Consider the following 13,673-nt stretch of genomic DNA (forward strand, 5'->3'; position numbering starts at 1 on the left):
TTCAATAGTATGAGCAATTCTGTCATCTGCCAGTCATTTGTGGCATGGTGAGGAACAAAATGTATGTGCATCAGAATTCAATAGTATGAGCAATTCTGTCTTCGGCCAGTCATTTGTGGCATGGCGAGGAACAAAATATATATGATTTGAGTGTTTATATGTACCGCCCGAGTACTTGGACCATAGCCTAAAATGGATTTATATTCAAGAGGTTTTGCCAGTGTGCAGTTGGCTGCTGATTTTGTGGCATATTTTCTGCCAGAAAGATGGCTACGCAGCAATCAAGCTCACTCTCATTTAGTGATTTACCCATGTTCTATTAAAAGGAAGCTCTTTGACCAAGGACACTGGGAGGTAGTTCCCATCGAGGTAGGAAACCAGTGACTAGGTTGCCCCACTTCACACTGTGTTCAAAATGTATTGCCATACAGAAAAAATCTTTGCATATTGAAAATTAGCTGGGGAAAGGCTAGACTACGACTCAGGTTGCCAACTCTAGGCTTGGAATTCCTAGATATTTGTGGGGGAAGAAGAGTTTGGATTTATACCCCGCTTGGATTTATATCCCGCTTTTCTCTCCTGTAAGGTGTCTCAAAGTGGCTTGCAAATTCCTTCCCTTCCTCTCCCCACAACAGACACCTACTGAAGCAGATAGGGCTGAGAGAGTTTTGAAAGAACTGACTAGCCCAAGGCCTTCACGTGTAGGCTTCATGTGTAGGAGTAGGGAAACAAATCCAGTTCACCAGATTAGAGTCTGTTGCTTATGTGGAGGAGTGGTAAATCAAACCTGGTTCTCCAAATTAGAATCCACCTACTGTTAACTGCACCACGCTGGCTCTGGGAGGAGAGGAACCTCCATGGGATATAATACTGAGAAGTCCACTCTCCAAAGTAGCCATTTCCTCCAGAAAAAAAGATCTGGTGTCTGGTGATCCCTTGCAATTTCAGGAAATATCAAGGCCTTACCTGGAGGTTGGCAACCCAAGCTACAACCCTTCTCCCTTGCAGTTATGGCTGGGAATTGTGCATAGGGGGATACAGCGGAATACTCTTCCGAGCCCCAGCTCTGCTCTTGATATGCAGCCTGGCTACATTTACCATTTCCTTTAGCAAGATCTAGGGTTGGGAATGTTTGCTAGCAACGTCCAAAATGATGTCAGCATGGCGCTCGTTGATTAAGTAGCTTAATCTGCTTTCAAACATTAAGCAGGCAAATCCCGGATTAACCTGGTAGGACACAAAGAGCTTTAGAAAGGCAGAGTAGAATCCATCAGAGAAGGTGATGAGCAACGGAAAGAGGTCACCTACTGCTTCAGAAAACGGCTCCCAAGCAGCAGAGATTGCTTCTGCCTAGTCAGTTGTGACTGAAGAGATTGCCTAGGGCTATATTTAGGGCTCGAAGCACCCAAATTGGAATCAAGTCCCATCAAAACAGAGTGGGAGTTGGGGGGATTACCCAGAAGGCATTGTAAAGAGTAGGGAACCAACCCCCATGTTACCTGAAGAACAGCAAGGACCTGCCATCAGTTCAGCCATGGAAGAAACGTACCTGCTTAATGTGGAAGGAGTAAAGAAAAAGATTTTACACGGAGGCTATGGGCAGCTGCCGGATTTCAAAGAGGGAAGCAAGGTAAACTTGCTAGCACTAAAGTGGTATGCAGAGGCGTAGTTTAGATCTACTGTGTCACAGCTGCGTGAAGGAACTGTGGTCCCAGATAATTCTTCCTTAGTACTACAGGATCCTGGCTCTGTTTCCTTTTATCTTGACAGTTTTCTGGGTTTCCAAATTAAGCAAGGTCACTTTGAAAAAAGTAAACATTTCTAGCCTTCGTTTCTGTCAAGGCTGGCCTTGAAGGCAATTTATATTTTCAAAAGGTATAGAAATATACATTATCACCAACACAATGCCTCAGATCCAGAACAGAACAGCAGTTAAAATAATGTTGGTTTGCTTAATTGTCTAGCAAAATCTCAATAGAATAGGATGGTATTTATCCTAATGCCAGATGGTAACACTGGATGTGCTTGGGGAGTGTCACCACAGGGAAGGTGAGGTCTCTTGTAGACATCTACATAACATCTGATGATACCCATAGCAAACAAGCAGTTGGAAGACAGCAGCTTGTTAGATAACATGACATAGCTGTTAGAAAAGTTTATTCTTTGAGCTCCTGACTCATCTACCAGTGATCCAGTACTTCTAGACCTCACCATCAGAAGAAAAGGGTACTAGACTATGAACTGAAAGCTGACTCTCTGTTTAGGGTACTAGACTTGAAAGTTGGGTGGAAGGCCAGGGCTTGATATGGACCACCTGAAGTCTAACACCTGTTAATTTTCATCCATCTTGGATACAGATCATTTTCCACTTCCAGACACTGATGGACAACTTTGAGCGAACGGTCATAGATGACAGTCGTGAGTTTGGAATCCCCATGGAAATCATTGTGGGGAAGATGTTCAAAATCGAAGTGTGGGAGACCCTGTTGACTTCCATGAGGATCGGCGAGGTGGCAGAGTTCTGGTGTGATCCTGTTGTGAGTATGCAGCTGTGCCAGACTTATCCTGCACCCGTTAGGTAGAGAATACAATTTCTGGAATCTCAGCACTATAGCAGTGATACAGCAAGGGGATATTGGAGAGTCTGGGTCCAAATATCTTCTTGCCCATGAACCCTCAATATATGGCCTTAAACAAATGGCCAGCTCTCAGCCTCAGTTTTTCCATTTGTGAAATGGACATGATAGTCAAAATCTCCATGGTTATTGGGACAGCATGGAAGAGAAAGAAAGGTTGTTATTTACCTTGAGTCAGAAGAATGGGATAAGGGAGGCCGTATAAATTTGGCACCTAGGTAACTCCAATTCTAAGAACGCTTTCCTATGAGTAAGTGTCACATCATAAAATGGGATTTACTTCTGAGTAGACTTGCTTAGGCTTGCTCCATAAAACACTATGTAGGCTATATAAACTGAAACAGGCAAAGTAAGGAAATTGTTTACATTTCCATAATGTCTTTGCCAATTATGAAACAAGAGGTAAAAAAACAAACACCTCTTTGTGGCATTGAATCCCCTGCCTTTAACTGTTGAAAATCCTCTTCCTTCCTGGCTTCTGAAATTTCCCCCTTTCCCCCCACATCATTTTGAACTTTAAGGGCTAGATATTTGGTTTCTTAAAACAAGTCAAAGGTAAAGCTGAAATTCTGCACCTGGTTCAGAAATGTTTATATCCTGGGCTCTCAGTTTATTGCTCCCGAGGCAGCTTCCAATCTCAATTATTAAAACAGATGTGATTATAGACTACAATAGCCCCACTTACAAAAATAAATTCTGCTATTTATTGAAGCAGGCTTGGATGTCAAGAGACATTCGGAGGTGGTTTGCCATTGCCTTCCTCTTGATAAATACAAAATCTTAAACTAACTGGAATGCCTATGCGACAGTCATCTAAAATAGCAGCGGGCATCTGTTGTTAACAGGATCACACCTATGCTGGTAGGAAATTTTGTAAGACCTTTTACATATGGATGACATGATGAATTTTGCGGCAAGTGTGTTTGATGGCCAAGTTTACTGTGTTTGATGGTCAGACTTCCTGTATTCAACTGTGTGGAGTCAGATGTGAGCCAGTTTCTGGCACTGAATGACTTGAAAACTGGTTTGCATTGTTTTCCTTCTTCTGCAAACCTCACATGTGCAAAAAAAAATACTGTCGATCAAAGAGATTGGCAGCCGTTAATATACCTTAGGACCCAGTGATGGCGAACCTTTGGCACTCCAGATGTTATGGACTACAATTCCCATCAGCCACTGCCAGCATGGACTTAGACGAACACAGAAGGATAAGATTTTATTTAAAAACCATGGTAAATTTATATCGTTTGTGCCTGGTTTCTCTATGCGTATTTCAACAATTGCCTATTGAGTGGAGGAGCAGTGCAGCAAAGACATTATTCATGAAATGCTGATTGAGCTGTACTGCACTGTTAGAAAGAAGGACCGTGAAGTAACCTGCCAAACAGCCACCAGCAGCCTGACAAACAGATGAAGAGTCAACTGAAAAAACCTACCTAGGATTCTGAAGTCGTTCAGGGTTATCCAAAAAGCCTCCTTTAATGAACACAGAGTAACTTTGTTAGGCCTAAGCCAGTCCTTCACAGTAGAATCTAGTCCCTTTCTACTAATTGGAACTAATATAAAAATGGAACAGATTGCTGGACATTGCACAGATTCCCTTTCTGAAACAAGATATCAGCCAACCTGGCAGATGTTCAAGTATGCCTACTCTTAAATAGTACTCAGTAGACCAGGGGTTCCCAACACAGTCCCATGGGCATCATGGCAGAGGTGGGATCCAGCAAGTTCTCACAGGTTTCCGAGAGTAGGTTACTAATTATTTGTGTGTGCCGAGAGGGGGTTACTAACTGGTGATTTTGCCACGTGATTTTTGCCTTAGTGACACCCCTCCTCTCAGCAGTAGCGCGCAGAACTAGAAGCAGTCTAGCAGGAGATGCACCGGCGTGCGTGGCAGCCTGCGCCTGCGTGCACTCGTTTCCCGCCCAAGGACCGGCGCAGCAGCTGCGTCCTTGCCACAGCCCTGCCCAGGAATGCCCCGCCCCTGGAATGCCCGGCCACGCCCCCATCATGCCCCGCCCAGCCCCATTGGCGCTATGCCACTGTTTGAATCCCACTACCATGGGAACCTGTTACTAAAATTTTTGGATCCCACCACTGCATCATGGCATCTGCTGACATCTTTTCTGGTGCTCACCAAGGATTTTTTGAAAGTGGGCAGAGCTAGATGGGCCTTTTGCCCAGCAAGGATTCATTGTAGATTTCACTGGCTGTGCAGAGGGTTTTTTTAAAGTTGCTTTGCAGCAGCTGCCACTACTTCACCAGGATATTTACTGTGTGACTGAAAGTAATCTATTTTATGGCTGGCTCCACCTCCTGAGGCAACCATTTTGTGGCTGCACCCACCACGTTGTGTCAGATTTCTAAAGGTGCCTGAGTGTTGTCTCAAAAATCTGCACCCTACTGCTGAGGGACATTATTACATTTAACTACGCAATGCCAAAAGGATTGATTTGATCAGTCTCTATCAGGGCATCTTTTAGTCCAATTTTGAATATTGTTTAGCTGTTGCTGGTCGATGATCAAAATAATGGACTTAAACTGTTCAGCCTTTAAAAGGTAGGAGACTCTCCTTAATAGATCAGGAATCAGTGAGCTGTCGTGCCTGAGTCTTACAGTTTTCTCTCTTTCCTTCCAGCACACTGGTATGTATGCCTTGGTTTCCAAAAGCATGAGGAAAATTGCTGAAGGCAAGGACCCTCTGGAGGGGCAGAAGCATCGCTGTGGGATGGGCAACATGTTTGATTACCACAGCACAGGCTACACAGACCTGGATGAACTGCTGAGAACACCTCAGGCCCTTATCTTTATCATGGAGCTTTTCAAAGTGAGTGATAGAATCACAGGGAAGCCATAGTAGGCTATTGAAGTCAGCCATCTTGCCATTTGATTTCTCAATCTAGTACCGTGGTGGTGAACCTTTGGCACTCCAGATGTTATGGACTACAATTCCCATCAGCCCCTGTCAGCATGGCCAATTGGCCATGCTGGCAGGGGCTGATGGGAATTGTAGTCCATAACATCTGGAGTGCCAAAGGTTCACCACCACTGGCTCTAGTACCAGTGTGAAAAGCTAGTATGGTGTAGTGGTAAAGTGTGGGACTAAGATCTGGGTAACCCAGGTTCAAATCCCTGCTCATGCCATGGAAGCTTGTTAGGTGACCTTGGGCCAGTCACATACTCTCAGCCCTGACCCTGGCTAGTATTTGGGTGGGAGACCTCCAAGGAATGTTAGGGTCATGATCCAGAGGCAGGCAATGGGAAACCACTGCCTAACGTCTCTTGCCTTGAAATGTCTGCCTAATGTCTCTTGCCTGCGTGGTCACCATGAGTCAACTGTGACTTGACAGCAAACAAACAAACAAACCCAAAAAACAAATTTGGGCCAACATATGTTCAGCAGAATAAAATGGCAAAACTTTTCCTGTCTGCACTATGGCCCTTTCTGTACAGATCTCCTAAAACGTTTGGAAAATGTTTTCAGCCTCCCTCCTTTAGCATTATGTGCGTCTGCATTCACCCCTTGAAAAGATTAATGGCTGCCATGATGTGTTCCCCCCACTTTTTTAGTTAGTTGAAGAATCGATGTTCCCATGCTTTACTGCTTCATGCTGCGATTCTCCATACTTTGTATAATCGATGCCTCAAAGATTAGCTCCTGCAATATACAAACAGAAATGATGAAATATACAGGCAAGGGGGAACAGAGAGTGAGCTCACAAAATGGTGACGAGGAAGAAGTTTGGGCACGGCAGAGAGGTGTGGAAAATGTTTTAAAGAGACCGTACAGCATTTTGAAAATGTTTCAGCCTAAAGAATAGCTTCTAAAGGGGATTCAGTGAAAACGGTTTGAGGCTGAAAATAAAATCAGTTCAGAACCAAAGGGGGAAAAATAATGCAGAATTCCATGGAGGAAACATTTTATTTCTTGCTTGAAAACATTTTAAAAGGTTTGTACCTTGGGTAGGAAGAGGCATATTTGAATACCAACAATGGGTCAAGTTGTGGGTGGCTCGGGACAGCATGTCCTTCAGTGCCCCCCCCCCCCCCCGTCCACCAAGCTGATCTCTAGATGCTCATGGACAAATAAACACAATTCTTTCATATTTCCACAAAACCTGTTTGTAACAATAAAGCTAAAGGAAGTGCATAATTTCTAAACACAGGATGATTTGGCATGTGGGGGGCCCCCACAGTGATGAATTACCATTTCCTGTCCTATCCAGGTGGAAGACCCTTCTGCATACAAACGTGACACATGGGCCATGAACAGAGAAGAGAAGCTGGCTGCTATACCAAAGTTGCACACTGAGGGAAACCGGCTGGTCCTGGCCCGGAAATTCAAAGAGGCAGCGGAGAAGTACCAGGAAGCTGTCATCTGCTTGCGCAATATTCAGGCCAAGGTGAAAATAAGTGGATATTCTAAGCTTATGAAAAGATGCACAGGGATCTTCAGGAAGGAAACCGCATTTAAGAAGAACAGAGCCATAGTTTCAGACCACTTCTCTTGAATCTGGGTGCCCACTGAATTCAGCTCCTACCCCCCCGGCTGATATGGATCTGCCCTATGAATGGACAAGATGCCATCCAGGAGCCTTAGTGAAGCTGTATAGAGTTCTTGGGCGGAAAGGTTAGATATAAATAAATCATGGGTGGTCTTACGGTAGACTGTGATCCACCAGGAGATCACTGGTCACTTTTGGGTGTACCATCTGGTTGCTAGGATTCTAGCAAAGAATACTGATTTAGGTGGGCTTTGGCTCTGATCCAAGAAGACTTGATGTTCTTAACTAAGAAAGGATCACAACCTAGATTAGTCATGCCTTAGCAGTTAAGGGATTCTGAGCATACCTTGACTTACAATCTTTAGCTTGGAGTAAGCCTCACTGAACTCATTGCAACAAGCTTCAATGTAAACCTCCCCGGAGTGTTTGTAAATTCAAAACCCACCAATGTGGGATGTGGAGTCTACTTTAAAACAAAAATAGACCTTAATGTTAAGACTGACATCTGTCAATCTAATAAATTAGGGTTTTTTATCTGCCATCCATCATCTTTCCAACTCTCCAATCCAATCTTCACAGCATGGAATTTGTTATTATTTACAGACAATTTTCCCTGGACAGTTTCCCCCAGTGGTGGGATACAGCAGGTTCGCACCAATTCGGCAGAACCGGTTGTTAAAATGGTGCTTGTAAACAACCAGTTGCTAAATTATTTGAATCCCACCACTAGAACCGGTTGTTAAATTATTTGAATCCCATTACTGATTTCCCCCTCTTGGGCTAAGGAAACAAGTTTCATTTTCTGAGCTTTTCAAGAGGAAGAGAGTGTAAATGTAGTAAATATAGAAGAAGAAGAGTTGGATTTATATCTCCCCTTTCTCTCCTGCAAGGAGACTCAAAGGGGCTGACAATCTCCTTTCCCTTCCCCCCATAACAAACACCTTGTGAGGTAGGTGGGGCTGAGAGAGCTCAGAAGAACTGTGACTAGCTCAAGGTCACCCAGTTGGCGTGTATTGGAGTGCACAGGCTAATCTGAATTCCCCAGATAAGCCTCCACAGCTCAGGCTGCAGAGCGGGGAATCAAACCCGGTTCCTCCAGATTAGAATGCACCTGCTCTTAACCACTACACCACTGCAAGAGAGAGAGAGAGAGAGAGAGCGCCTCACTCACATATCCTGATATCATTTCCTCTGTTATTTTCAGTTATGTACTTTTATGAGAGATTGAATCCCCCAGATAAGCCTCCACAGCTCAGGCTGCAGAGCGGGGAATCAAACCTGGTTCCTCCAGATTAGAGTACACCTGTTCTTAACCACTACGCCACTGCTGTTCACATAGCAGAAGTAGGGACATGTAGTAGAAGTAGGGACATAAAGATTGGGCTCCTTTTCCACTGCTGGTCTTCCCATGGCCATTTTGCTTTTCTGGTAACCCAGCCTCACACTATCCACTAATTCAGGCCATCTTGGTCTCTTGACAGGAGAAGCCATGGGAAGAGGAGTGGCTGCAGCTGGAAAAACTCGCTACCCCACTTGTGCTGAACTATTGCCAGTGTCAACTGGAGCTGGGGGAATATTATGAGGTGTTGGAGCACACTACTGATCTTCTCCAGAAGGACAATGGTAAGCTTCCTGTCCTGACTGCCAGTAATAGGCTACCCCAAGCTAGATGCAGACTTCCTGCTCCCCCACTGAAGATCCTCAGTTGTTTTTTCTTGAATGAGTCCTCCCCAAAGGATTATTGTTGAGAGCCGGTGCTTCTGATTACAGTTAATGGGTCTACCTTGGTTTTAGCTGAAATTATCCTGGAAGTGAGTCAGGAGTTGGATATAAAAGATCTAGTATGTGTCTCTTGGCAGCAGATATTTCTGAATGGGACACAGAGTCGTCAGCATTGCTGCAAACTCCAGCAGATTCGGAAGGCACTGCCTGGGAAGAATGGAGCTGACAGTTGTGATGTCACTTCTGAGTGATCCTGTAGGTGTTTCTCTTAAGCTTCATGGTCATAGAGGCATGGAGAAAATCCTAGAATGACACTGTGAAGAAATGACCTTCACTTAGGGTTTACATCCCTATATCTCAAGGGCTGAGGCTTGCAAATCTGCTAGAGCATGGGTCTCCAACATGGTGCCCATAGGCACCATGGTTAAATGATACCTTTCTTGGCACCCACCAAGTGTTTTAAACAAGTGGGTGGAGCCAGGAGGCACTTTAGCCTATGAGGGCTTCCAATTTGCCAAAAGAAGATCTGATTGGCTATGCCAATTAAAATCACGGTTTCAGTGGCAGCTGCTATCACAGAATTTTTTAAAGTTTCTCTTACCCCTCTTTCCCTGAGGCAAGATAAATATATACACTAATTATGCACACGCAGACACACTATTTACACACTAATTAGCACAAAGGTTTGATCCTTCAGCACAGCACTTAAGATTATTCAGTTATAGTTCAGCTTAGATGTTGGTTTCATAGATTTTACTCATTTTTCACAGTTCCTTTATCCTGAATATGGCTTATAGTTTCTACACATAAGATCCTAACATAGGCTAGGTACTTATCTACAGTACCTTCACTCAGCCCTTCTGTTAGGAAAAAACCTTCAAAAATTAAACATAAACCCTCCACTGAGGTAAGCTTGAAGCAAATCCCTGTATGCCAGGTACACTGGAACTCTTCTCTACCTAGAAGAAATTCCTATCCTGATTTATATGACTTTCACTTGGCCCTTCAATAAACCTTTACTCCAGTATACTTGTCTGTGTATAATTGCTTTCTTCCAGCACTCAGGCTGATAACAATAGCTCCTGCTACACTGACAGAACTATTCCCTCAGATATGTTTAGTTTTTACTCAGTTAAGGCAAACAGCTCTTAACAGCAGGAAAACTCAAAACTCAAAGCCTCTCAGATTGTACTCACAGGGAGTTAATCTACTCCCCCTCTGCATCATACAGTCTTTATAAATAGTTAGCAGCATTATGTCAGTGAGACGGGGGAAAAAAGGAAAGGATTCCCTATTCTTGGACCAAAGATTTGGCTTAGAGTTTACCGTTTAAATCCTGACTAAGGAATACCATAAACATTGTTGAGGACATTTAAGAGTTTGAGCTCTCAAATCTCTAATCTGAAAAAGTAGTAATATCTATGAAAGCAGAGCAGTGTGTGAGAAACAGTGGCTGTTTTTGTTCTTTTCCAGAAAATGTCAAGGCATATTTCAAACGGGCAAAGGCCCATGCTGCTGTCTGGAATGACAAGGAGGCACGAACAGACTTTCTGAGGGCGGCCCAGCTGGATCCTTCACTAGCTGCCGCTGTGAGGAAAGAATTAAAACTCCTGGGGGAGAAGATGAGGCAGAAATGTGTGGAAGAGCGCAAGAGGTATAAGGAAATGTTTGACTGGCCTGTATCTAAAGGGGAAACTGAAATGGGAACTGGTGAGGAGACAAAGTGGCTTTCTAAGGGGCATGAGGAGGTGCTGGACAATAAACTTGGGGCCCCAGTAGAAGAAAGTAGGCCAGAAGTCCTGAAGACTGAGAGGGAGGTGGACTGGCAGGGGGTAGGTGAAAAGGATGGAGAAACAGGGCAAAGAAATTGTGATGAAGAAGAGACAGGAGAACTCATAAGAAACAAAGGGGAAATGGACGAGGAGGACTCTGCACTTCAGACAGAACAGGGAGAGATGGTAACTAAAACTGGAGATGAAGAGCAAGAGAGCCAAGCTCAACAAAAGGACCCTAGTTATTCTGGGGAAGAGAAGGCAAGACATGAAACCGGTAGGCCCAACCAGCAGTTTGGGTTTGGGGAATGGGAACCAAAGGACCCTAGTTCTTCTTGGGAAAAGAAGACAAGATGTGAAACCTCTAGCCCCAACCAACAGCTGCAGTTTGGAGAATGTGAACCAAAGGACCCTAGCTCTTCTTGGGAAGAGAAGGCAAGCTGTGAAACCTCAAGACCCAACCAGCAGTTGGGGTTTGAGGAATGGGAACCAAAGGAAGAGCAAGAAAAAGCAGAAGATACAATAACGTTTGGGGCACAGGAACAAAATGGACGGCTAGGTTTTGCAACACTGAAGGAACAGCAAGGAAAACTCATTCACAGATATTCTGGGAAGGAAGCGGAGGGAACTTCAGAACATTTCTTGTTCAGCACAGGGGACATGTTTAACCAAGGATGTTATGAGGCAAAGGGGAGTTTCCTGGGAGCAGAGAGGGAAGACAATAAAGCTATATGGGGGAATGGAGAAACCCAAGCTGGAGAGTATTCTAGGCCCCTGGAAGACACAGGCTGGGCAGCAGACAATGTCAAGGAATGGGGAGGAGTGGAGAGTTCTGAGGAAATTTTCGAAGAGGATTTCTTCACGGCCCCTCAAGAAGGGTCCCAGGGAGAAGTAAGGGTGACAACAGATCTGGGTTTGACGGGAGAGTCTTCCCCTGACTGGTGGGATTGTGCAGAGCTAAGAGAAGAGACTTCCACTGCAGAGAAGGGAGAACACAGAGCAAAAATAGAATGGGAAGGAGAAGAAACTGAAACGGATGATCATTCCAGTCCAATGCAGGAGATACATGGATATGAGAATGGCTGCTGCCCGGAGCACCATGAAACAGGGACAGAGCCAAAAGAGAGAGTTACGGGAACAGAAACCCACAGGGAAGGGATACAGGATGAGAGCTCCAAGAGAGAGATAAACCTTGGAGGAGAGTTTTCATGGGAACAGAGAGGTGAATTCAGAGAAGAAGCAGATGGATGGGTGAATGAAAAAACAAACGTTGAGTGCATCTTTGGGGCACAGGAAGAGAGGCCAGAGGATGGAGTAGGCTTGGGATGTCCGGAGGATGAGATGTGCTTTAACATTGAGAAATTCAAGGTAGGAATGGGAGAGCAGGGTTCTGTCAGAGATCAAGACAAAGAAGATTTTCACTGGGAATGGCCAGAGAATACAGGAGGGATAACACACCTGAGCTTAAAGGAAGACTCTCTCTCTCCCTGGAGTTGCAGAGATGCAATAAAAGATGAAGGTGGAGACCCAGACAGTACCAGAGGTAAAGACACAAGCCAAGCATGCTGTTCGCTGCAGTTGGCTGAGCCTGGAGTGAAAAGTGTGCCGAACGTTTGGGCCACAAAACAGCCCAGCCCAGTAGAGGAGGAAGCTTTAGGAAACAGGGAGTGAAGTATAAAATGTTAGGATGTATATTGGTTGCTAAGACCTGCTGTGACTTTTGGGGTTGGACTCCAGTTGTCCTAGCTAGCAATCTTTGCTGAAGCAAGCTCAGCTTCAGGCATCCAAGTTCTAAGACCTGCATTTGATAACCCCACATGGCTTTAGTATTGTGATTTCATCTCGGAAAGAATGGCCACAGCGGTTTATACAATTACATTGCATTTAACCAGAGAGCCCAAACATGTGCAGGTCATCTTTTCTTGGTCTGATTGTGTCCCTTTCCTATCTTATGTCTTGCTGAGTTGCCAGCAGCAAAATCTCCTCTATTGGGTCGGCATCTTTACCGGCTGTGCAACCTGAGCTCTGAAACATAAGCCTCTTGCTTATGTCAGGGACTCCAAAAGGAGGCTGCTGGAGATGGTCAGTAACCTCTTCAGAGTTGTAGGTGGTTTGAAAGAGAAATTGCTGCCTATGATGTATTCTCCCACTGTTGCTTTCGGGCAAACGGGTTTTGTATGCTGCAATTGCAAAAAAGTGGTTTAGAATGGTTGTTTTCTAGAGGCTGTATGACTTGTCAATTTATGTTGGCTGGGCAGAAAGCAGGATTTATGCTTAGAATATGCAAAAGCTAGCTGCTTTGGCCCACGTGTTGTACTTTCAGTTTAGTGTTCAAAAGATGCATGTTGCTTATTAAAAGAGTTACTCAGATGAATACATGATTATTCCTTTATTTTATGCATGGTAGAATGCACATCTTGTCCACTCTATAAACAATATAATCTATTCAATTGCATTAGAAAACTTAAGGGCATTTAAGTTGTCTTAAGAGGAGTAACCATTACTACTGATTCCTCATTCCCTCTGCAGATCCCTGCTGCACTGTTTCTATGAGTCTACTGACCTCTGGGAACAAATTTCTGGAGGCTCAGTCGGATGCAGCATGAGGGGCAATTTAAACACATAAAGGAAAATAGCACCCTTATTTTGGGACCAAATTCTCCTGGCTAAGCTAAAATTTAGCTAGGGTTGCCATCTCCAGCTTAGGGAATTCCTGGAAATGTGAGTGCGGTGCCTGAGGAAGGAGTTCAGAAGAAATGTGATGTCACATCCAGGTCAAAGACTAACTTCTCCCCTGCCTGTGAGGTCAAGAATCCAAATTTTAAATTTCTCACCTTGTATCACATCTCATAGCCTTTTTCTGTTCCCTTACATCATTTGTATTCACATGTTCTCTATGGCATACTGACCATTTGACCTCAGATATTTGTACTTGTCTTGCTGTCCAGTTATATCCACTCAACTGGAAGAACATCTCAAAATGCTCTTCAGGTTTTTCTCAGTAGCAAGGAGAAAAAATATTTTCTGAAGGTCCACAG

The 13,673-nt window shown here is 44.3% G+C and overlaps 1 protein-coding gene across 1 annotated transcript; it reads left to right on the plus strand.

Annotated features, from left to right (window-relative positions):
• The first annotated feature begins 1,299 nt into the window (after nt 1-1,299).
• On the plus strand, nt 1,300-13,009 carry LOC125442604. The gene is made up of 6 exons (XM_048514071.1): nt 1,300-1,630; nt 2,358-2,537; nt 5,275-5,463; nt 6,863-7,039; nt 8,623-8,764; nt 10,337-13,009. Exons 1-6 carry the CDS (start codon nt 1,493-1,495, stop codon nt 12,304-12,306), a joined length of 2,796 nt encoding a protein of 931 aa, XP_048370028.1. The 5' UTR covers nt 1,300-1,492; the 3' UTR covers nt 12,307-13,009.
• The last annotated feature ends 664 nt before the right edge of the window (nt 13,010-13,673 follow it).

The sequence above is a fragment of the Sphaerodactylus townsendi genome, linkage group LG13 (genome assembly GCF_021028975.2).
Source record: "Sphaerodactylus townsendi isolate TG3544 linkage group LG13, MPM_Stown_v2.3, whole genome shotgun sequence".
NCBI classification, from domain to species: Eukaryota; Metazoa; Chordata; class Lepidosauria; order Squamata; family Sphaerodactylidae; genus Sphaerodactylus; species Sphaerodactylus townsendi.